General features: G+C 44.4%; 2 protein-coding genes across 4 annotated transcripts in view; one reads left to right on the top strand and one right to left on the bottom strand.

The window, feature by feature from the left end:
- MRPL30 (mitochondrial ribosomal protein L30) overlaps positions 1 to 22,556 on the top strand; it is a 42,522-nt gene extending 19,966 nt beyond the window's left edge. The window contains exons 7-10 of one of the 3 annotated variants that reach the window (XR_003795011.1): positions 8,392 to 8,471; positions 8,617 to 8,718; positions 10,801 to 11,370; positions 22,534 to 22,556. The gene's annotated coding sequence lies outside the window, so the exon portion shown is untranslated. Of the gene's footprint in view, positions 1 to 1,696; positions 2,942 to 8,391; positions 8,472 to 8,616; positions 8,719 to 10,800; positions 11,371 to 22,533 lie in introns of those variants that run through there. The other 2 variants (XR_003795010.1, XR_003795013.1) reach the window with 2 other exon arrangements.
- On the bottom strand, positions 12,015 to 15,922 carry LYG2 (lysozyme g2; the record flags this gene model as incomplete). Its single annotated transcript, XM_029232498.1, is given in 6 exon segments — positions 12,015 to 12,159; positions 12,161 to 12,218; positions 13,588 to 13,722; positions 14,603 to 14,737; positions 14,740 to 14,796; positions 15,775 to 15,922. Coding segments are annotated over 6 exon segments (591 nt in total), but the record flags the coding sequence as incomplete, so codon positions are not given.
- Positions 22,557 to 25,797: the final 3,241 nt, after the last annotated feature.

Raw genomic sequence — 25,797 nt, 5'->3', positions numbered from 1 at the left:
AGGTGCGGCAAGCAGGGGCTACTCTTCATTGTGGTGTGTGGGCTTCTCATTGCGGTGGCTTCTCTTGTTGTGGAGCACGGGCTCTAGTCGCACGGACTTCAGTAGTTGTGGCACATGTGCTCAGTAGTTGTGGGTCACGGGCTCTAGAGTGCAGGCTCAGTAGTTGTGGTGCACGGGCTTAGTTGCTCCGCGGCATGTGGGATCTTCCGGGACCAGGACTCGAACTGTCCCCTGCGTTGGCAGGCAGATTCTTAACCACTGCTCCACCAGGGAAGTCCCTACCAAACTTACTGTTAAAACAATCCTGACAAATTAAAAAAGGAGTTGATCTTCCTAGGTTAGTTATATATAAGTAAGGTCTATTAAATATCTTTCAATGAATATGTTTTTCAAGTTAAAAGAAACATAGTCCTTGGACACAAAGACTGGTACAATAAAACTATCTTCCAAATGTTTCCTCCATTGTTCTGGATTCACAGATCCTCCCCTTGCCCCACCCCCTTTCCTTTTATTATAAATCTGAACAGGCACTAGGGAACTGCTTCAGTTAAATGGAAATCACCAGAGGCCCTTTGCTTATTTCAGTCTTTCTTTAGCTCCAGTAGCCAAAACATATATATATCCATCTTGTCTAAGAACCACAGCAGTGACAACAAAAGTGTGAAAACTTCAGCTGGTTTAGTTCTAGGGTCTCCACTCATCTTAATGGTTTCCCATGCTGTGCTGTATAGATTCTTCCATTGACAGTAAGCTCTCAGCATCTTTCAGCTAGTCACCTAACCTAGGAAGTACTGGTGCTTTTCCATCACGCATCACTGCCCCTCTCTAAACCCAGCCACCTCCTTCCCTCTCCCACAAAGGAACAGCCCATAATTGCTTGCCTCAGGGAACTATGTATACCCTGCACTGACCTTCTGAAGACTCCCTTGGATAACTCTGATTTAATTGTGTATGTAGATTATTCATACTTAGAAAGTAAAATTAAAAGTGTCATCAGACTCAAATTTACCCTTGAATTATAAGCTTTTCTCAAAAACTGTGTCCATTCAGTGCCTCTCCCAGATCTGCCAAATCACAAAAGTAAATATACTGATAGGATAGGTAGATGATTTGGAGATAGTCCATGACATTGAAATGCTTTAGAAACAAATGCCCATCACAGGAGCCCCTGTAACATTGACAGTGAATTAAAGAGCTTTGACATGCTTTTCTATATGTAAGGAGGTGACCGTGATAAAAAGTGAAATTTAGCAAATATTGTGATATTAAAAATATCAAAAAGTAGTGATATTACCCATAAAGCAGAGAAAAATTGGCAACAGTATTGAACCAGCATTAGTAGGGTAATTTTCAAGATACCACTGAGGATTTTTCCACTGCACGTCCTACCTGCCAACAACACAATCCTGACAAGATTCTGACAAGACTGGACAGGATGCTCAAGGCCCCTTTGAACACCTTGATTTCCTCTAAGCTGGTGGAGGGTGGTTTGTACTTCTTGCTGCATTTATGAACTACAGGGCAAGCACAACTGTGGATATTAGGATAAACAAAAAATCCATCCGATTCTCTAAAAGAGCCAGCTGGATTCTGGGACATGTTTTCATTGCCTGGGTTTTATAATCTGGGACCCTGGCTCTAAGTCTTGTCACAAAACTCATGATCCTTTTGCTTCTGGTCATTGCCTGTGTTACAGTTGCTCAGTTCATCCTGTCCAAAAACTTAAATGCTGCCGTGCAGCCGTCGGCACATCAGATGACTCAACAACTCATCCTACAACTGGCCCTAGTCCAACAAAGACTATGACCTCTGGACATCCTCCTGGTCTTAACTGACAAAATCTTGACCAGTGAAAATCTGGACGTCGTGGATTGATGCCTTGTGGTCTGACTTTGTCTGCCCTTGGCTGAAGAGGGGCATTAGAGAAGAGCAGCTGTGACAGCCAGGAGCTGGCCTGGAAAGCCTCCGTGTGTCTAGGAGCCGGCCCAGCACTGACAGGTGTTTCCTATTGAACGTAAGCAATTTCACAGGTCACCAACATCAGATGAAGCTGCCCTGTAACTGATGGATCAAGGCGAAAACAAGCTCACTCCCTAATCACATCCGAGCGCAGACGAAAACACAAGCATTGTTCAAGCCGGAAAAATGAGGCACATCCCCTATTCTGGGTAATGTGGGGCCTGCTGCTTCTCATCACACAGCTTTAGCCTCGCTTCATGCCTCTCACCTTCTAGATGAGATTCATGAAGACACCAATCATAGAGCCATCTCTCTTTTCCTGACAGCATCCAATCCAGAGCAAACCATGCTTCTTTGAACACTCATCAAAATCATCTAATAAGAGCCCAGATCCTTTAAAGTCCTTCCCAAAGGACTTTTCCTGAGATGCAATAAAGGGAACTTATCCAGCTCCAGGTGTGTCTGGTGGTCTGTGGCCAGCCTGCACTCCCGATACTAATTCTTGTGGCTCTCGGGTCTAAGCTGCTAAGGATCATTCTACTCAGCCTCGACCTCCTTAGAGTATCTCTTTGCTCCTTCCTTCACCACAGGTAACCCAGTCTTCTGTTTTCCCAGCCTGGAGAGCTTGCCAGAAAAAAACTCAAGTGGATTTGTTATAAAGCAGAAACTAACACACCACTGTAAAGCAATTATACTCCAATAAAGATGTAAAAAAAAAAAACAAGTGGCGCCAGTCCTGCTTTCTCTTCTGTGCAGGAGGTCCATCACTTCCCTGCTTTCTGTGTTCCTTTTTCCCAGGAAGGCTGGTAAAATTCCAGGGCCTCAGGACAGCTTGGCCTGACGTGTCAGGGGAATCTCTAGGGAAGAGAATGTGGGATAAAGCCTTGGTGAGAAATGGGGTGCAGGAAACAGGACAGGAGAAACCGTCAGGTGCCGCTACCCCTGCCAGGACACCTTGCCCCTGTTCCGCCCTAACTGAGGCTTGTACCCTGTCTCCTGCAGCCCCAGGGAGTTCCGGGCAAGCTCCTTGATAAGGGCAACTGTCAGCAACTGTGTGTCGTTATCCTGGCTGTGAGGTGTTTTCATATATGTACATACAGGTTGTCTTCCAAAGCTGGCATTCTGCTATTTGGGGAGCTTGGAGAAGATACTGCATCCTCTGTGCCCACTTCAGCATTCACTGTCCTCTTTCTGAGCCCCCATAACCCCAGCCTCCACCTTCTCAGAGGGCACTACAAGGTCTCCCAGCCTCTGCTGGAGTGCCTTCCACAGGCCCGTTTCCCTTCACTGCTGCCATCCAGGCTCCGGGCAGGTCTCCCTCACTGTCTCCCTCCTCACCATCGGGCCCTGCCCCCCACCACACTTTTCCACCGCATCACTGGCTCTTGTTCTGCCGCCAGGGCCGTCTCTGCCAAGGCCCCTCCATTCTCACTGGCATTCCCACCCCCACAGCTGGCCTTACCACTTTGCTCCGGAGTCCCCTGGCCACTGTGTCCTCATACTTGTCACTTGTCCTCTTTCACTCCCACTCATCCCCACCGGCTTCTTCGTCTTGGCTACCGGGGTCTTCTCTGTCCTTAGACCCACCTCCTCCCCACTTCCCCCTTGTTCACCATCAACGTTGGGCTTCTTTCTGACGCCAGAGCCCTCTGGCCCCTGGACCACAGTCCTAGTGGACCATCTCCCCAGCTCCCACCAGAGCACGCTCTTGTTCCCCAACTAGACACCACTTTGTCTCTGGGGGCCTATTCTGTAACCCCACGTTCATAACAGCATTATTTAACAATAGCCAAGACATGGAAACAACCTAAGTGTCTATCAATGGATGAATGGATAAACCAAATGTAGCATAGATATACATATATATATATACATACGTACATTATATATATATTCAATATATATATATTATTCAGCCATAAAAAGAAGGAAATTCTGTCATTTCCAACACCATGAATGGACCTTGACAGCATTTTGCTAAGTGAAATAAGTCAGACCAAGACTAATACTATATGATCTCACTCATATGTGGAATCTAAAAAGAAACGTCATAGAAAAAGAGACCAGATTTGTTGTTACCATAGGCAAGAGGTGGGGGAGTGGGAATGGGATGAAAGTGGTCAAAAGGCCTAAACTTCCAGTTGTAAGACAAGTACTAGGGAAGTAATGTACAATGTGATGACTATAGTTAACACTGCTGTTGATGTATTTTGAAAGTTGGTAAGAAAGTAGATCCTAAAAATTCTCATCACGTTAAATTCTTTTTTGTGTGTGTGCATCCGTATGAGATCATGGATGTTAAATAAACTTTTTAATCATTCCACAGTACGTGTAAGTCAAATCATGCTGTACACCTTAAACATACAGTGTTGTATGTCAATTGTATCTTAATAAAACTGGAAAAAAAACAACTAAAATGAATAAAAGAAAAAAATGCAGTCATCGAATTAAGGCCTTGAGTCTTCAGGAATACTCAGGGAAGGGGCAGCTGTTCAGAAAAGTTACCTCCAAGCCACTCTCTGCTCTCCTCAGGTTATCAGTTCAGTCTGATGGGGGAAGCAAGTGGGAAAGTGATGGCTCTCAGGGAGCAACAGCCTGTCTGGAGCACAGAGGGAGGTGGTGCCCCAGGGAGGGAGCTGGGATTGGGTAGAAGAGGTGCAGGGTAGAGGCCCTGAAAGAGGGGACCTGGAAAGGCACATTTTGCCCACTTAAAACTTGCCACAGAGTATGAGTTGGGATCATTTTCGTGCTATAAAATAAAACAGTCCCTTAACCTCCTGTGATGTTTTACAGCCAAAATCCAACAGCCAACTGAACCAGCCTGCACGGCTTTGCTGTCCTACCTGCATCAGCCCGAATCCAAATCCGTTTCCTGTATCTCCCCAGGCATCTCTGAGGACCCGCCCAGCATGGCTCTCCCAGGAGGTCATGGCCGCAATGGTCGTTGAGTCCACACAAAACCATTTCCCAGCTTCTTGGATGCTGGCTTTGTTGGCTAACATCCTTCCAAGATCCTTTGCTTCAGTCTTTTCGGAGGCAGTGACCCCTGAGGACAGGAGAAGAGAGAGGGTGCTGTCTCCAAAATGGAGCTTGCATACCCAAGGGAGAGAGCGTGGTACACTGGGGTGAGGGAAATAAGTACTGGAAATTCTGTTTCCATTTGTTTTCTCATCGAATCCTTCAAATTTATATTTTTGTAATATTTCATAATATATGTAAAATATCAGGATACAGGAAATTTGTAAAATGAACAAATATATTCGGGTATCCTTAAAAAATTCTTCACTAGTAGCGATGTGCAATTAAGAAAGTTTTGATGGATGTGCTCTATGTCATCTGTTTTAAAGAGTCCATCTGCATGAGGGCACTGAAGGAAACATACTGTCACCATTACTAGCAATAAAAACAATGATAGCTACTGTTTCTGGGCACTGAATCAGTTGCTTTCTATTTATTTCCTCATTCAGCTCCCATGATAAAAGTTCAGTATGTTTTCTTCAGAGTCACCACCCTGGGAAGGATCCTACCTAGTCCACCAGGTTGGAAATGCTTCCTTTGGGCCAGTGTGGTGTCCATCTGAGTTAAATCAGGCTCATTAAACCTCTACATTTGAATGAAAACAACCTTGCCCGGGTTAATCACCTGGTGCTTTGTGTGTTAGCTTTTTGCAACATGTGACTCCAAAGAACTTTTGGGGGTTTCCAGATATCACATCTACCTTCACAGGTAATCTGCCTTCATGGGTGATAATCTAAAATTGGTTCCTAGGCAATTCCAAAAGAAGAATGTTTTAAATTATGCTGGAAATTTCCAGGGTGACTGATCGAAGGGGTTGGGGGAAGACAAGGTTTCTTTGGGTTTATAAGCTGTTGTATTTTACATTTCAGAATTAGCCACAACATTATACATGTCTGAAACTGAGTAGGCCTTTGTTTTACATACAAAATGAAGGAGGCGTACGAGGGAAGAAAAGATTCAGAGAAAGAAACAATTTCCAACCAACATTTGATTGATCCCTTGCATTACTGCAGACATTTAATCAGCCACGTACGTACCTTATGGGGTCAACTAGAAATTGTGAGGGCAGAGGTGGGAATTGGGGAATCCATGATGCAGACATAACACTGTTACTACACACATAGGACATCACGGGGATTAAGGGCACATGCTACAGAGCCTGGCATCCCTGGGTTCAAACCCTAGTACTGGCTGTGGGAACTTGGCAAGTAATTTAATTTTGCTGTGTCTTATCCGTTTTCTCATCCATTAAATGAGGATGATAATAGCACTTTTATCATGGGAATTAAATGAAATAAATGTAAAGCAACTGATTCAGTACCCAGAGATAGTAGCTATCACTGTTTTTATTGCTAGTAATGGTGATAGTATGTTTCCTTCAGAAATGAACACAGTCACTTAACCTTTTTATACCATTTGACCTCTGCCCCTAGCATATTAAGGCCCAGGCTATCAGTGAATCCAGGCTGCTGGGGTGAACCTTGGACTGGCCCCTACTTTTGCCAAAGTGTTGAGGAAGGCAATGAATTTTAAGATTCCTTGACGTCCTAGTTTGGGAAGTGGGCCTCCCTACTCTCCAGACTATTAGCACCTGGGAGGCAGATGACACCTGCTAGCACTGGGCTTGCCCCCAGAGTAGTGCTCAATTCCTGAGCGATTATGCAATTGAATTAGATCCATAACCCTGCCATGTCCGTAAGAATTTGATCTCACGGGAAAGACTTGATTTGAAAGTTTTGCGAAGTGGACTCATATCTGTGAGCTGACTTGGGGTGTCCGGTGCCTAAAATGTTTATGCCCCTGTGCAAACACGATAGTTACTATTCACACCTGAGATCATTTTTCCCTCTTTGGGAGGTTATCACTGATGCTCCCTTAATCTCGAACTTGTGTAGATCACCAAAACACCCATCCAGTTCCCTCCTTCTCAAACACCAGCTGAAAATTAGGCAGAGAAATGAGAGTGTGTGTTGGCCGGGGCAGAGTTGCTCTCCTCAGGGCCGAACTTGCCTACTGGGAATTCCGGCAAAGTGGTCACATGGAGGTTTCTGGACCCAGCTCCAGGCCCCCACATTGCACCGGAAGGGAACAGGCCAAGACTTTGAGGCCAGGCCCAGAAAAGGGAAGAAGCTGCACACAGAACAAAGAACATCTAAGCGAAATGGTCCATATCGTACCTACAGCAGCTATGGCTCAGTTTTCTTCATCATCGTGAGTTTTAATAATTGAATGTACTTTGCCATTAAGGAGGTCCTCTATCGGTCTCTCCTGTTGTTTCAACAGCAGCTTTGCGTGCAAAGGGGTCTTATCAGTAAAGGTATGCAGGCGGATTCACTCATTGAATATTGATCAATGTTGGTAAATTAATCTTATTCCCTAATGGATGTACTCCATACTCTGGTCTAATTCATGTCCTTCTGACCACACCCCCACCCCCGTGCTGAGCCACCTCCCACAGAGCACGCTCTCTCGGGTGAACCTTCAGCTCTTGGCTTTTCTTTGAGCAGAAGGCTTCTCTCCTCTCAGAATGCATCTTCCATACTCTGAAGATACCTGTGGCTCTCACAACTTCCCCCTCCAACTCTGCTCTCACTGTGGGTACTGGACCTCAGGACCTTTCAGAGGTCTTCGCTGGTGATGACAGTCAAGACGTCCTGAGATCTCCAGAGTGGACACTCTCCCCAGATCCCTCAAGAAGACCCCAAGACCCAGAACCATCCACAGACTCCACAGCCTCATGATCCTCACCTGTCTTCAAAGTATGCTGAGAATGAGACGAAATGAGAACAGACCCTACCTCTTAGCACTACTCTGTAAATAAGAGCATAGACAGATAGATAAAAACTAAAACAACCGGGCTTCCCTGGTGGGGCAGTGGTTGAGAGTCCGCCTGCCGATGCAGGGGACACGGGTTCGTGCCCTGGTCCGGGAAGATCCCACATGCCGCGGAGCGGCTGGGCCCGTGAGCCATGGCCGCTGAGCCTGTGCGTCCGGAGCCTGTGCTCCACAACGGGAGAGGCCACAACAGTGAGAAGCCCGCATACCGCAAAAAAAAAAAAAAAAAAAAAAAAAAACTAAAACGACCCATGCACTGCACCTAGGGGAAAGTCTTTGTAAGCACCATGGTGTTGAGCAGCTGTAAGGAAAGCTGTGTTTTCTTCACCCACAAACCCCACAACAATACCTTCAGAACTGTATTGCGTTTAAGTTGTATCTTCTTCCCCTAAGATACTCTGACAAAACATTCTAGAATCCAGGACAACCCCAAGATCAGTTCATTATATTCTTGCAAGAAAATCAAAGTAAAAATGTATGTACATCATCAAATTTAACCTAATTATGCTTTTATAACTTTCATAAAGTATAAGGACACATATTGAAACACATTGTTCTATCTGATCATTTTTATTTTAGATCAGTGGACACAAAGCTCAAAGGACACCTGAGCAGGGGACTCTTCTCTTTAGAGAGAACTTCAAACAATCCTCAAAGATGTAAGTAATAAGGAATTTTTGTTCTTTACTTGTGAAAATGCTAATCCAGATTCTCTGGCTCCAATTTCTTAAGTTGGAAATAACACATAATAACGATAACTTAACTAAGAGTTCACTTTGTAAAACATCTTTGTCTTCATTTTAGAATCCAGTGCGGGAAAGAGACAGGAAGTAGTGACAGAAGGCTGGGAAATGGAGGCAGCGAGAGGGGACGCCAAGCCCATGGCAGAGCCTTAGCAATGGAGAGGTTGGTGTAGACCCAAGAATTCAGAAGGGGCAGATGGCCTGGGGAACAGGTGGGGGAGCATAGATCCTGCAGAAGGAAGGACCAGGGTGTGAGAGACGGAGTGAAGGACATAGTTGGAGAGAAATTTAGGCAGGATAGAAGAGGATGTGGTTAGGAATGGAGCCATGTAGAGCCACGAAGAGAAGCCAAACCCATAGCTTTTCATGGCATCGACTTGGTGTGATCAAACAGGTGAGACTACATGCTCACAGTCGTGGCTCCTAGAACACTCCATATAGTTTGGCCAGTTTCAAATTACAGCGAACAGCCTACAGCGACTTACTTCATTCTTTAAAAATGAGAAAAGCTATTTTTCCTACATTCAAAATGGATTTGGCAAAGCCAAGCCCTGGAGTGGGGTTGCTACTCTTTGCTGCCCTTAAATTAGAGCTTGTCAGTCAAGTAGGCATTCACCCCCAGACAACCAGCAAAGAAAGACAAGCAGGTGGAACAGAAATGAGCAGCAAACCATCCATACCCAGACTCCGCTCGCTCCCTGTGTGCAGCTCATCTCAGGACACCAGAGCCTGGGGGTCAGGCAGGTGCTTCAAGTTCAAAGCCACAATCAGAAACCACGCCTCTCCCATCCCTTTCTGCCCTTCACATTTTCAAAGCTTCATCCAAGTTTTAACTTTTCATCTTACTAAAAGTAAACAGCATAGCTTTTTTGAGGAACCTACTGAGTGAACCCAAGCAGCAGGAATGTCCACGTGGCATGATAATTCCTTTGAGACTTTAATTTGTGTTTTGTTTTTTGCGTTTTCTCTCCCTCATTGGCCAGGCCTTCCTTTGTGTTCCTTTGACTGAGGTCAGCCTCTGTTCCAGGTATTTGTTTTTAAAAGCATGAAGTTATTAAGGGGTATTAGGCTAGAGGGAGGGAAGAGAAGTGTTTTGAAGAGTGGAGAGAAGAGAGGCTCTGCACCCCACCCCCAAGCAGGGGCCTTCCTACATCCCTAGACATTTCAGGATGCTCAGCTGATTTCCATCTGCCAGGATCTGCATCTCGGTGTCAACGGTCTCATTCCCTTGGAAGTTCTGAAAAGTGTGCCACCTATTTGCATGGAAGACCAGAGGAGCAAAGAATTAAGCTGCTCTCCTCCCAACAGGCAGATACCCCAGTCAATGGCTCTTAGAAGTTGATGTATAAATACCCCAGCTTCTTGGCCCTTGTGTATAATAATTCTGCAGTGTATTTTGCACAGTCCCTCAGCGTTTGCTTGGAGGATTGAGCTCCAGTGCCCACTGTGGTAGCCGGCTTGACGACACACATTTTATTGGCTTTCTTCCCTTCCCTGTATCCCCCAGCCACTTCATATCAGCATTCCCTGAACCTCTCAAATAAACCACCTGCACCTGAAGTTGTTTCAGGGTCTGCTTCTATGGGCACCAAACTAAGACACCTTAAATACTGACTCTCCTCTAGAACATCTGGTATCTCAGTCATAAAAAGAATACTGGGGGAATAGATTCAGAGTATGAGTCATCATACTATTTCTTGTTTTTCAAATTATTTGGAAATTATCTCACCTGGGTGTACTTTTTTGCTTTAGTAGTGACATTGAAGGAGTTGGCAATTAGATGGAGTACATGCTGTGATTTCTCCCACAGAAGAAATCATTCTTGAGCAAAGTGAACATCTAAAAATGTCCTGGATTGCCCACATGCAGAGATAATAATCAAAGTATTTAACTGGTACAGCATGGTCCTCAACCAATCATAAAAGATGCTGGTCTACATGCTGCAGGGCTGCCTCACCAGCTGACCATAGGCTCTGCCCAGTGAAACACAGGGGTCCCAGTTCTGCCTGGGTGAAATCTGCAGGTAGGCTTGAGAGGTCATTGAGCAGAGAAGGGTTTACTTGGCTTTCTCCAAGGGGACTCAGAGGTAGGTGGGTATGATTTTGATTCCTCCTCAGAAAAAGAAGTGATGTGTAGAAACATTTATTGAACATCTCTGAAGGGAGCTAAAGGCCCAGCAGGGGCCACATCGGCAGGGACTTTGAGAGCTTTACATTCCAACATATTATTTGTGTTTTCTTCTGAGTATGGAAGTAAAGCCACAAACCGCATCAGGTTTCCTTCTGGAAGAATGTCTCTTCTCCATTGTGGGTGGTCTGGGCAAGACCAAAAGGCAAAGCAGCCAGCCTGTAGGTGTGTATATGATCCAAGGTAAGTCCATCAGTCTCTCCTGGAACTATAAAAGTGAAGCAGAATGATGAAAGAATGGGAGAAAAGGTCGTTGGAGTTCATTTACGCAGTGAGAGTGCTAATTCATTCATGCAGTAGGGATGCTATAAAGTATGGTCAACTGCTTCCTGCTACCTAGACCCCAGAGCTGCCTGGTTACTCTTCTTGTTCTTGAGCCTTTCATTGGCTCTGGGAGCCTTTTGATAGGCTTTTGGTAATTTCCTTTTACTGCTTAAAATTTCCAGAACTGGTTAATTTTACTTACACCTAAAGAACAATAACAAAATTGGCTCCTATATGCTTATCTTCAGCCATGTTTGGTGGAGAATGGACCTCTTGGAAGATCATGTGGCAGCAACTACTGAAAAGGGAAGAAAAGAAGCCAGTCCCTGGATCTTCAGCAAACAAGAGGAAGAAGGCACAAGAGGTAGGTGTGGGCCTGAGGGACACGGTGTACGTCCCTTGAGGAAGATCTGCTTCACCACAGTTGGCTCTCAGGTACCCAGGGAGCTAGAATTCCAGCCTGGTTTCTCCATGGCCTCCCAGGTTGACCGGCTTGGGAGTCAGGCATTCCTCACAAGCAAAGCCCTAGTAGCTTGAGCAGATACTAGGAAAAGGACAAAGGCTCAGGTCAGGCTCTCTTCTTGTTAGCAATTCTGGTAAGACAGGGAGTAGGTGGGCATTGAAATCATGGGCTAGGACTTCCCTGGAAGTCCAGTGGTTAAGACTCCACGCTTCCACTGCAGGGGGGTATGGGTTTGATCCCTGGTTGGGGAACTAAGATCCCGCATGCCATGTGGTATAACCAAGAAAAAAAAAAAAAAGTAAAGAAAAGAAATCATGGACTAAAATGAGGCCTTGCTGCAATATGTGGACTTATTCTTAAGAATATGGTAAGAATATGTCACTTACTATGACATTTACATTTACTGCACAATAATTATGCATATGTTTATGCATATTTCATGGGAACCGTAATGTGAACTGGGTGGATTTTCCTTTTTTTATGCTTATTTGCATGAAGAAAAGTGAGAAATGAATTTTCTGTCGTAAGTGCGACCATTCCTTTGCCAGTGTTGGGTACAACACAACCATATCAAACCCTCAAAGAGGGGCCATCTAAGCACCTGCCAACCTGGCCCACCCACAGAGCTTTGCCTAGAAGCCGTGTCTCTTATAGAATTTAGCTCGAGCTATAATATCACTGATGACGTCAGTCTATGTCCGCGGGGGTGGCAGTGGCTTCAGTTCCTGACTTGAAGGCTGAGAAACCACCTGAAATGAAACCAGAGGTTCAGATTGAAAGATTAACTTTCAGCAGAAATAAGATATGAGCATTCCCGGGATGTCAGCCCTCCAGGGAAATCTTCCAAAGCAGACAGTCCCAGATCCTCTTTCCCCCCTTCCTCTCCTCCTGAAAGGATCCATTTCCTCAAGAATCACTGAAAAACTTCCAGATTGCTTTCCTTCTCTCTCTCTTTTTCTGAAGACTTTTGTTTTTCTTGCTGCAAAAGTCAGATTTGCTTCTTATTTAGTGCAGGCCTGGCAAAACTAGATCCCCAGTAAATCTTCAGTCTAAAACTGCTTGTAACATTCTCTCAGTCATTCAAGAACTCACTCATTTATTCACTCATTCATTCATTCAATAAAATGTTTTAAGCACCTACTGTGGACCAGGATGTGTGCCACACTGAGCGCACAGTGCACAATGATGCTCAAGACATACTCATTCCTTTGTAGGTGTATGTGTGCAATATGCATGTTTGAGCATATGTGTATTATCCCCTAGAAGGTTAATCTTCAGTAGTTACTCATGTGTTTACCATAATTGTGCTCTGCTCGGATGTCTAGAGATAAAGACCCCTGGTCCTGATCCCTGCCTTCAAGGACCTTGAAATAGAAAATAGAAACTGTTTATTTGAAATTAAGGCCATAAAATGTAAAACTGTTTATTTGAAATTAAGGCCATAAAAGGAGAGAGGTATATACATACCATGGGCCTATAGGAGGCAGACTTAATAAGAATTGGTATGGCTGGATGTGAAGGGAGAAGGAACCAGAGAACCTAAGAAAAAAATATGTTTTTTTCTGGCTGGAATGACTGGGTATGTTATAGTGCCTTTCACAGAGGCAGAAAATACAGAAGAAAAAGCAAGTTTATAGTGAGAGGCTAGTGAGTTAGTTCAGTCTGGGAGGTGCTGAACCTGAGGGGGTCTGTGATCAGCCTAGCAGGGATTTCCACCTGGACACATCATGGTACCTAAAGCCCTGGTGTCACTGAGGATGCTCAGAGAGTGAAAATGTGTTCAAAAAATTCAGAAAGTGGGTAAAAGCTTCTTGCACCAGGGGAAAAAAACCCATCAGAGGAAGGCAAACATATTCTTTTAAACAATCACACTAACTCTCAAGGTATCACTCAATGGCTCAATAACCAATGAGATGTAACAAGAACCCCCACCATCTGGCAGAAGGGGAATGGAAACTGGGCACGAAGGACACTCCAAGGAACTCAGTGCTTCAGAGAACGCTAGGGGTCCTCCCAGGCCCACTGCTGACCCTATGGGCACAGGCCCAGGGAGGCCCAAGGTACACCCGGCCTTCTGGGCTCTCACTCACTGCTCTTCTAAACAAAGCACTGGCCTACCTTTGAGGTATTGAGCCACACTCCACGTGGGGAATTTTTTCTGGTTTGCCTTAATTCCGTCTGTGAGAATCCCAACAGCCTGCAAAAGGTGTGCTTTGCTGTCCCAGGTACCAACAGGTTGATGGATTTTTTTTTATCAAGCTAGAAAATTCAGGTAAGAATGTCAACATCTGGATGGAGCAACACATTTTTCTGCTGTCCTGATTTCTCCTCCTTATGTTCAAGGTCATAGACACTGGCCTTATCCCTTTTCTTTATTCCCACAGAATCAATTCTACAAGTCCTTTCACAGAAAAGAGAATCAGAGAAATAAGATTTGGGAGAAGTGGATGTAGCATAGTTTTAGTTAAGCACTCAAAAAAAATTAAAAAGTTGTTTCAAAACAAATAATGAGCACCCAAAGTCTAGATATTTGCAGTCAAAAATAATTGGAAGGCTAGAAGTCTCGGTTTCTCAGACAATTTAAAATAAAGCCTGGGGGAGTTCCCTGGCGGTCCAGTGGTTGGGACTCAGTGCTTTCACTGCCGGGGCCTGGGTTCAATCCCTAGTGGGGGAACTAAGATCCCTCAAGCCGTGTGGCATGGAATAGAATAGAATAGAATAGAATAGGGGAAAACCTGGAAGCAAATATCCTGATAATTTGGGTCCCCTTCCTCCAATTTGCCTAAAGGACAAGTTGGTTCAAGTAGGGTTTCATTATAATGTTTTGATCTACACAGATTAAATTTACTATTTCATGAACCTCAAAGGGATACCTGTAATAGTACCCTTTATAAGATTTTCTCAATTTAAGTACATTGCATAATATTAATTACAAATTGTAATGGCAAAACTCATAAGATACTTAAAAAAAGATATCCAATAACTGGTATATCTTGACATGTTACAGAAATCCCAGTGGAAATTATGCAAGTACCCGTGTTTTGAAGCCTAGGATAAATGCAGATAGATTTCCAGTTTGGGTTAGCTTCTGTGAGGAAGGATGAGGTGGGGCCGATTGAAAGTTTCTAGCTGAGTACCTGCATCAAGCCAAATTTAAGTCCTTTGTGGTCCCAGCCGTCTTGCCGGATGGTTCCGCCGTGGCTTTCTCTGGAAATGATGGCTGCAGTGAGAGCAGGGTCCATGCAGTGCCTGGCTTCTTTGATTAGAATTTGTAAGACTTGAAGACCTTCAAATCCATCTCAGCAAACATTTCAAAACCACGGATGCCTACACCAATAGAAAATAAACTGTTTCCTCCACTCCAGAAGAGACCCCTTTTTCAAAGTTTAATACGTTAGCCACAGGTCTGACTGTGGCCCACAGGCTTGGGACAACCATTTTAGGAACTTTTTTTGCGGTTTTTCTTACTGTTGTGGCCTCTCCCGTTGCGGAGCACAGGCTCCGGACGCGCAGGCTCAGCGGCCATGGCTCACGGGCCCAGCCGCTCCGCGGCACGCGGGATCTTCCCGGACCGGGGCACGAACCCGTGTCCTCTGCATCGGCAGGCCGACTCTCAACCACTGCGCCACCAGGGAAGCCCCTTAGGGCATTTTTTGGTCTCTGATCGCATAAACCCAGAAAGGTCCTCAGCCCCAGATGGATACCACTTCTGCTTTCTTTCTTGTTCTCTTTTCTGCCACATCTGGTGCATTGGGAAAAGTCTTGGACTAGAAGTCAGCCAACCTATGTTTGAGTTTGGTCTGACACTACCTAGCCCTGGGCCCTCGGGAAGTCTCTCCTCCTTGCTGAGCCTCAGTTGTCTGATCTGTCAATTGGGAAGGTAGGATTAGATTGACCTTGTAGTTGCTTCCAGCTCTGATATGCTAATACTGAGACAACATGAAGAAGACTTCGGAACAGAATTACACAAGAGAGGACGTACAGAGAGCGTTGCTTAAAATGCTCACGCTGTAACCTGAAGTCGACACAACAACAAACGAAAAAACAAAGCCAGAATTTGATATTTTAATTAAGCAATCATTTCAATATGTAGAAATAAACACCTCTCAACCAGGTTTGGAAAGGATGAAGGGAAAGTGAAAAGAAGCAACTTGATGGGGGAGTCAGGATTCTGGTTTTCTCTCATTTTTAATTTTGATATTACTACTATAATAATGATCTTCTCAGGATTAAGCTCCTTCCTAAGAAAGAATCTGAAAATGATGAAAGGGGGCTAGCCAAATGCTTGCCTGGCTTCACACTCACTGCCGGCAATCACCCTGGTGATATCACAGGTAGCACCAGAGGTCTCCATGGTCATGATGGCACCATAGCAACCATGGTACAGGCGGGAACGCAGGCGAGGGTTCATTGAAAGTGTGAAGGAGCGTGAGCCCCTAGAAGTGCCCGCGGGGTACAATGATCATTCACATGAAGCCTGCGAGAAAATACTGCTCGGAGTTGCTGTCATGAACATCACTCAACCAACGGCAAAGTCATAGGCTTAATCCTCCCCAAGTCCCTCCCCAAGACCCCCAGAATGGCTCACCAGAAGGTATTCCGAACTCAGCAGCAACCTGTCAGGATTTTACAAAGTGGTGGCCTTATTCCTAAAACATAGGTTTAAGTTTGAGAATCCATTAACAGATCTCCGAGCACCTGGCTTCAATCTGCTGCCTTCAGTGTGGCTCTCCCGCTGTGGAGGACCTTTTAAATGCCAGCATGCAGACTCACCTGCCTCTTCTCACCTTCATGCTGTACCACTGATCTGGGAGGAGCTTTATATATGCTTTAAAACCCTCTTTAAACCACTGACCTCATTAGGCCTGATTATAATGGTACTTGGGATTTAGGTGGCCCTTTTAATAAAAGGATTTCAAAGCATATATTCACCACTATTAATTAATCTAATGAACCCCCAAGGTGTACTGGAGGCATATATTTGGCGGACTGTTTCTGGGTATCTAAAATTGTGCTAGGCAAACAGCTTCTAAATTTGAGAACAAGAAACAGATACTTAGTCTAAAAAAGATAAATAAACAGGAAATACTAGCAGCTGCCCTTCCTGGATTGGTTGTTTGCCTGCAACGCTGAGCCTTCTGTTCTTTGTTCTTCATTCCACTCTCACATGATTCCCATAGCAACATGTCACGTGATCTCAATGGGTGACCTTGGCTCCTTGCTCCACTTCTGCCTCTGACAAGCAGATCCAAGAGTGTCTGCCTGCTCTTGGGAGGTCAGTGCGAAGCCAGGGACTGGGAACATGGGTGCCAGTTTCCCAAACTTCCTGAGGAAATGGGAAAAAAGGATTTGGCCAAGGAGGAAAATTTCTTCAAGGATGGACTGCCTTCAAACTTCTGTCTAAAGGAAGAGACGGAGCACATTGTGCAGCTCCAGAAACAGGAAGTGGAAGAGATATTTTCGAAATGGGCAAAGCGCATTTCCCAGAGGGGAGGAGGGAATCTGACACGGGTCCTACCAGCAGTGTGAGAAATTTCCATGACTGTACACGTCCTTCCACTCATCCACCAAGTGAACAGAGATGTGAGGGAGACTGAGCAGGAGACAGGGAAGACAGAGGCCCGGAGTCAAGTGACTTTCCCAGCTCCCTGGCAGTGGGTAAACCACACCTTCTAGGAGAACGTGCCCTCCAGAAGCTGATCTGCTCTCCCCCACTGCACTCACTTCTGCCCGGACTGCCTTCCTGTTTGCAGAACAGCCTGCCCTTTTAAGTGGCCTCCAGCCTTGCATTCCAGGGAAGAAGGGTGGGTATGTCCTGAGCCACTGATGATCCTGCTTCGACTATCAGGACCTGTTCCACCACCACCATCAATGCCACGGTCAGTGCCGCTCTGTAAGAAGGGGTTTGGCACGGGTCCAGCTGCTCCAGGGTAGCCCTCAGGAGCACCTGAGCTTCCACCAGTGACAGTGGCAACAGCACGCTGACACAGTGCTCATGGCCCTCCCAGTGCAGGGGCTTATGTGGGGCTTCCAGGCTAAGGGTAAGGAGAAAATTCAAGAAAGGGAGAAGGAGAAGTGGACCAAGAATTAAGTTAGGTGAAAGATACTAGGTAGAGGCTGAAGCTGTCCTTAGATGCTCGTAGAGAATAAAAGAAATAATAAAACATAGAAAGGACTGTTGAATGTGGAGCTTACTTTATTCTTCTCCCTGTTTTCAGATAGTGGGGCTACAAGTCCTTCCAGGTATGAAGGTCTTAATGTCCAGGCTCTCTGCAATTTATTTATTTATTTAATATATTTATTAATTTATTTATGGCTGCGTTGGGTCTTCGCTGCTGCGTGCAGGCTTTCTCTCGTTGCGGCGAGCGGGGGCTACTCTTTGTTGCAGTGTGCGGGCTTATCATTGCGGTGGCTTCTCTTGTTGCGGAGCATGGGCTTTAGGCACGCGGGCTTCAGTAGTTGTGGCACGCGGGCTCAGTAGTTGTGCCTTACGAGCCCTAGAGCGCAGGCTCAGTAGTTGTGTCGCACGGGCTTAGTTGCTCCGCAGCATGTGGGATCTTCCTGGACCAGGGCTCAAACCCGTGTCCCCTGAATTGGCAGGCGGATTCTTTACCCCTGTGCCACCAGGGAAGTCTCTGTCCTCTGCAATTTAAGTAATGGTTTTCAAAGTGGTGTGGATTATGAAGCTTTGCCCAAGTTGTGAGACTACAAATGAACATTTATTTGACACCCATCGTCCATTAGGTTGCTGTGGACATTGTATCACTTGATCTTCCCAACAACCTTGTGAGGAAGATATTATCATTTATTTTAGAGATGAGGACACTGAGACTCAGAGAAGTTAAGCAACTTGTCAAAGATGGCACAGGTAGGACATGGCAAAGCTGGGATTTGACCCTGGACTGTGAGATTCCAAAATCCATGCTCTTCTACAACATCAGAGGTACTAGCACCATGGACCCATGACCCAGCAGAGTGATTACTGTAACAGGTTCAAATCAATTAATTTGCACACAAAACATTGTCTGTGGCCTGAATAAATAACTCCAGTCATAGATATTTACCAGTTATTCAGGTAGATGCTGTTGTAATTTTTAAATACACATGAATATGAATCAACTGAATCCACAGTGGCTTTTTGTCACTTTATATCTTCTCTATTGATAACAATGGTAGCTAACATGCATTGAGCTTGCACAGTAGGCCTGGTAGAATAGTAGTAAGGAGTACGGCCTAGGTCTGAACCCAAATTGGTTGCACTCTAAAGCCTAGCTCTTTTGTAAAATTTTTATTTTATTGAAGTATAGTTGATTTACAATGTGTTAATTTCTGCTGTACAGCAAAGTGATTCAGTTATACATATATATATATTCTTTTCCATTATGGTTTATCACAGGATATTGAATATAGTTCCCTGTGCTCTACAGTAGGACCTTGTTGTTTATCCATCATATATATAAAAGCTTACATCTGCTCACCCCAACCGTCCCTCCCCCAGCACCTTCCCCCCTTGGCAACCACCAGTCTGTTCTCTATGTCTGTGAGTCTGTTTCTGTTTCATATATAAGTTCATTTGTGTCATATTTTATTTATTTACTTACTTATGAAACAGAAACTTACTTACCTATGAAACAGAAACAGACTCACAGACAGATACCACTCTGTTCTCTATGTCTGTGAGTCTGTTTCTGTTTCATAGATAAGTTCATTTGTGTCATATTTTATTTATTTATTTATTTACTTACTTATTTTGGCAGCTTGCAGCATCTTAGTTCCCCAAGCAGGGATTGGACCCCCACCTTTGGCAGAGAAAGCACAGAGTCCTAACCCCTGGACCACCAGGGAATTCCCTGTGTCACATTTTAGACTCCACATATAAGTGAATCTTTCACTTTCTGACTTACTTCACTTAGTATGATCATCTCTAGGTCCATCCATGTGGCTGCAAATGGCTTTATTTCATTCTTTTTTATGGCTGCGGAGTATTCCATTGTATACATGTACCACAGCTTTTTTATCCATTCATCTGTCAGTGGACATTGAGGTTGTTTCCATGTCTTGGCTATTGTGAATAGTGCTGCAAGTGAACATTGGGGTGCATGTATCTTTTTTTTTTTTTTTGCGGTATGCAGGCCTCTCACCGTTGTGGCCTCTCCTGTTGTGGAGCACAGGTTCCAGACGCGCAGGCTCAGCAGTCATGGCGCACAGGCCCAGCTGCTCTGTGGCATGTGGGATCTTCCTGGACCGGGGCACGAACCCGCGTCCCCTGCATCGGCAGGCGGACCCTCAACCACTGCGCCACCAGGGAAGCCCCAGGGTGCATGTATCTTTTTGAATTTTAGTTTTCTCTGGCTATATGCCCAGGAGTGGGATTGCTGGATCATATGGCAATTTTATTTTTAGTTTTTTGAGGAACCTCCATACTGTTTTCCATAGTGGCTGCACCAATTTACATTCCCTAAAACCTAATTCTTAATGACTACAATCTCCTGACCCAATGGATGGTTAAGTACAAGTACTATCATGTGAGGATCTTAGTAATTTTTGACATTTGAAAGTAATTTACTTAGTGATTCTCCATCTCTTCCTAGAGATGCCAAAAATGACTATGCACGTGAGTTGTACTGATATTGTCAGGAGGGGATTGAGGGGACCTTGTCACCTGCTATAATCTCCATCAGTCTCCAGGCTTCCCAAAATAAAAATACAATCTATATGCAAGCAATGTCCTTGCTGTACAAATGGAACTCTGTGACCAGACCCCTGACTTCCTGCCCCTTCCAATCAGTTACCTGCCTCTCAGAATTTACAATCTAGCAATTGTCTGGTAGCCTCTGGTGAGTCATGATACATTTGGGGTTCCTGGCACTAGAGGTGAGGACTCTAGTCACTCCTCACATCTAAATGGGCTCAGCAACAGACCTTAAGCCAAGATGTACACCGGTTCCAGACAGACAGCTTGCTTCGATCAGTCTTCCAAAAGCGGGGTATGGCAGGAAGATCCCTGGCCTGGAAGTCTAGAGACCTGGCTCACAGTCTCGGATCTGCCACTAACCAGCTGAGGGTAACCACCAGTGTAGACATCATTTTCCCTCTTATAGAGTCAAAAAGCTGGATGAGAGCAGATGGTCGCTGAGGTCTCCTCCGGCTCCAGCCATCTACTGGAGTTGGTGAGTCTAGTGCATCCTGATCCAGAAGAGGGAATAAATATGGGAGGCTGAGTGGAGAGGTGTGGAAACTTGCACTGCGTTTCTGTTCTCATCCAAACCACAAGTGCGGGGCTTCCCTCGTGGCACAGTGGTTATGAATCTGCCTGCCAATGCCAGGGCCTGGTTCGATCCCTGGTCTAGGAAGATCCCACATGCCGCAGAGCAACTAGGCCCGCGCACCACAACTACTGAGCCTGCGCTCTAGAGCCCGCGAGCCACAGCTGCTGAGCCCATGTGCCGCAACTACTGAAGCCCGCACGCCTAGAGCCCGTGCTCCGCAATAAGAAGGCTGCGCGCCGTAACAAAGAGTAGCCCCCACTCGCCGCAACTAGAGAAAGCCCTCACACAGCAATGGAGACCCCAAAATAAATAAAATTAAAAAAAACCCAAAACCCAAGTGCCATGCAAGTCATCCTGTGTTTAAGGTGGCTTTCAAAGTTAATTTTCTCTGGTTTTCCTCTCTATCTTGCAATTGGTGAAGAGTAGAAGACCTTTATCATATGTAAACCCAGGTCTTAAATTTAAGACCCGATTCATCAACCATTTTCATATTGACAAGGACAATAAAGAAAGAGGTGTCATTTTCTTGCTTGTTAGTCTCAGCCATAATTACAGATTTCCCTGTCAGGCTGGGTGACTCATGGCAGATATGAGTGCTGCCAATGAAATTTTTAAACTTTGCATGTGTCAAGAGTGGCCTCAAAATTTCCCCAAATAATGTAAATGGCTGGCAAATATAGTAAATTGAAAACTCAAGCTTCTTTTTTTTTTAAATCATAATTGTCAGAAGACTCTCCGATCCAGGTTCTGGTCGCTGTCACTCATAGTTTGGGGCCCAGTGGGGGCCACAGTCGGGGGACTCATTATTGTGGCACAGTGATGTCCAGGTCTGAGACAAGAGTCAAAGGCCTCTGGCAAGTCCAGTAAATTTCCAGTTTTCTTTCTGCTGCCTCTCTATTTCCTAACCCCAGTGTCCTCCCGCCCCTTAGACTGATCTGATAACAGAGTTGTAGTCATTGATGACAGAGACTTAAAGTCATATCCTTTTCAGGTACTATTTATTTATGTATTTATTTATTTATTTTTGGGTGTGTTGGGTCTTTGTCGCTGCGCGCAGGCTTTCTCTAGTTGCTGTGAGGGGGGCTACTCTTTGTTGTGGTGCACGGGCTTCTCATTGCGGTGGCTTCTCACCTCCCTCCCAGAACTAGTCTGTGGTTATAGACACGGGGTTGCTTCCACCATGTTGTCATGTGTGAAGGCTGGCCACAGCTCTCCATTTCTCAAGAACAGCCAAGGATGATTATCATGGGTAACTCCTTTAACTTCTGTGAGCCTTAGTTGGGCTCATCTGTAAAATGAGGCCATGATAGTGATGCCCTATGACTTTGTTTTGAAGATAAAAATAAATTATATATGTGAAAGCATGTTATAAACTGCTGTGCTTCCTTCAGATGCCAGTTACTATGATGGGGTTGCCCTCAGATCCTGATGGGTTAGCTGGTTGTTGATTTGTTCATTTATTTATCCGCGGGGCTTCAGGAAAAATAATGAAGAGCTGACTTACAGGATAGGAAGTAACAAGTAAAACCTCATTTCCTCCAGGAAGGAAATATGGCAGGACAATCAAGGGCTATTGCTGCGACTCTGTAGCCTGCCTGGTGGGACAGGAGAAGAACAATACCAGAAATAGCCACACACAGCCCAGACATCTACTGCATGGCCTATAGAATGAAGGGGCTGCCCGAGATTGCATGGCAAGGCACTTTGGTAACAATGGCTAGTGGAAGGGAGCCCTTCCACAACATTTCACTAAAAAGTTTAATTTAACCTCAAGATTTTTTTTTTTTTTTTGCAGTACGCGGGCCTCTCACTGTTGTGGCCTCTCCCGTTGCGGAGCACAGGCTCCGGACGCGCAGGCTCAGCGGCCATGGCTCACGGGCCCAGCCGCCCCACGGCACGTGGGATCCTCCCGGACCAGGGCACGAACCCGCGCCCCACGCATCGGCAGGCGGACTCCCAACCACTGCGCCACCAGGGAAGCCCCTTTTTTCTCATTTTTAAAAATAGGAATCGTTATTACACTGCAGTCTGGGTCCAAGTCTTTTGTTAGTCATATGAAAACTGAAGAAAGGAATTGCTTCTCTGTAGAGATATAAGCGCAAAGGTGCTAATATGTTCAATGCCAAATTATCTAGAAAGTAACTGTCCACTTTGAAAATTATCAACAACTCTTGGCTGAGCTGGACTGAGCCAGGATTGTGACGTAGGCAATGTCTTTTTAATATCTTATATTTGTACAGTGCTTCAGAATTTTAAGTGGACTTTTGAATAAGTTAAAAAACCTGAAATAACCCTCCAAGAAAGGTCAAGCAGATTTTATCTCCCCCATTATACATACAAGAAAAGAGATTAAATGATTTGTCCAAGACCTCCCAGCCAGTAAATGGTGGAGGTGAGACTAGAACCCAAACATTCAGATGCTGAGTCCAGGGATTTCCTTCCCATCATTTACGGGACCAGATGAACCTGAAAGCGTTGTTTAATCATGAAATTCCAGAATTCAGTGATTTACATGTTTTGTCATCTCCAACAGCCAGGCTTTAATGCCCTCACTTACCACCTGGCTGAACAAACCACCCCTTCAGGGTCACCTAGGCCCACTTTAATTTTGGCACTGCTCACTACCTCCACCGTCTCCGATATACTCACTCCCAGTCCCGTTGGAAATTGTACCTGTTTGGAGTTCTGTGTTCAGAGGCTTTCTAGACCAGTGCTGTCCAACAGAAATATAACATGAGCTACAACTTTGATTTAAAATTTTCTATTAGCCACATTGAAAAAGAAAAAGGTGAGATTAATTTTTGTAGTATATTTTATTTAGCCCAATACATCTAAAATATTATTTCAATATGTAACCAGTATAAAAATTGAGATATTTTACCGCCTTCTTTTAATACTAAGTCTATGTATTTTAGAATCACAACACAGCTCACGTCAAACTAGCCACACTGCTCAACAGCCACATGGGGCCAGTGGCTACCATGTTGGACAACACAGTTCTAAATGATGACTATTAACATAGGCTTTGATGCCCTAAGGCAAAGGAGTAGCCTAACACAGGATTTTTTTGAATCTGTGGAGAAGACGTTTTTGGGTATTTCAAGCTGTGCTATATGCCAGGTCAGGTCAGCTCTAGGCTCCCCTGAGCTCTGCCCTTGTACTGACCTCAAAGTGGAACTATCCACCCGCTCCCCTTCCACCCTGCTTCTGACCCAATATACATGACCTTTCTCTGGATCATCTTCACAAAATGGGCTCTCATTTTCAATTGACATCAGAATCACTTAAGGAGATTTTCAAAAATGCAACTTCTAGTTTGAACATGACTCCATTAAGTCATCAGTTCCCTTTTCCTCTTGGAAATCATCCAAAAGCACTAAGAACAGAAAAATAAACTTTTCTTCTACAGCCTTATGGATCACAAAAGATATGGAAGGGCTACTGAAAGCAGTAGAAATAGAGAAGATACATGAAGATATGAAGAAGGTAAAAGAAGGTCCGGAGAGGACAAGTTGATGATTTTTAAAATAGGCAAAAAGCATACATCGCTAAGGTAAGGAGTACACCCTGAGGCGTACAGGGTAATTGTTGGGAGGAAAGCAGAGGATGCAATAGGAGAACACACAGGTAGCTGTCAGTTATTGGTGATATTTGAGTTTGGTGTGGGTTCACAAGTGTTCATTGTATTTTAAAAATAAACAAATAATAGAGGAAGGCCACAAATGGACTAATGATGTGTTTCACAGACTAAGGTTTATGATTTATCTATTTTATGCATCTGATGTTTATGAAAAAATATATGTTAATTGCATTTGTAAACTGCAGCAACAACGAAATGTAATTTTAGAAAGCTCTCAGGGCTTTTCGTTCTTACTCAGATGGCAAAAGCCCACTACAGCCTATCTCACCCTCAGATTACAAGGAAAAACTGGACGAAGTGCTGCCAGACAGCGTTTCCTTGACAACCATTTTGATGGTTGTATTGTGGCTGTGTAGGAGAACGTCCTTGTTTGTAAAAACCTCACACTACAATATTCAAAAATAATGAAACATCATGTTGGCAACTTTCAAATGGTTTAGGGAAAAATGAGTTATTTGCAGTATCTGTACATTTGAGATTGCAACTTTTCTGTAAATTTGAGATTGCTTCAAAATCAAAAGTTTAGGGAGTTCCCTGGTGGTCTAGGGTTAGTCTTCGGCGCTTTCGCTACCGTGGCCTGGGTTCAATCCCTGTTCGGGGAACTGAGATTCTGTAAGCCGCATGGCGCAGCCAGAAAAAAAAAAATCAAAAGTTTACATCAAAAAGAGTGAAGAAAATGTTAGAAACAAAAAAAGATAATTGCATGACACAGAAATGATTAAGGATTAGCACCCAAAATAATTTCTATCAATCAAAAAGAAAAAGAGATGCACTGAAATAAAAAATGAAAAAGAGCTGAGAAGAAAAACCGTAAATGAACATGACAAAATGTTCCACACCTTTAGGGATCAGGGGAATGCATACGCTAACCACAATGTAATAACATTTCACACACACCAGATCGGCAAAACATTTAAATCCTGACAATGATGGAGTATGTGGCAAGAGGAGAATTCATACATCACCAGTGAAAGTGCAATGGTTAGAATTACTTTACAAAACACTTTGGCATCACCCAGTATTAAATCCAGCAATTTTACAACAAGATAAATACCCTATTGATCAGCACTGTCCTGTAGAAATAAATGCAAGCCATATATGTAATTTTAGATTGTCTAATAGCTCATTTAAAAAGTAAAAAGAATCAGCTGAAATTAATTTTAATAACATTTTAATTCAGCCCAATATATCCAAATTTTTTTAATCATTTCAACATGTAATAGATATAAAAACATTATTAATGAAGTATTTAGAATTTTTTTCATACCAAGTCTTCAGTGAGTAGTCTTAGACTTGCAGCACTTGGACTTGCTGTATTTTAGGTGCCTAGCAACCACATATGGCTAGTGGCTACTGTACTGGACAGCATAGCTCCAGAAACTTGACACGCGGAACAGGAGGCCTGTACAACAATGGCCG

This window comes from Monodon monoceros, unplaced genomic scaffold (assembly GCF_005190385.1).
Source record: "Monodon monoceros isolate NGI ecotype Baffin Bay Population unplaced genomic scaffold, NGI_Narwhal_1 Super_Scaffold_19, whole genome shotgun sequence".
Classification (NCBI taxonomy): domain Eukaryota; kingdom Metazoa; phylum Chordata; class Mammalia; order Artiodactyla; family Monodontidae; genus Monodon; species Monodon monoceros.
This window is presented reverse-complemented; position numbering and strand designations above follow the sequence as displayed.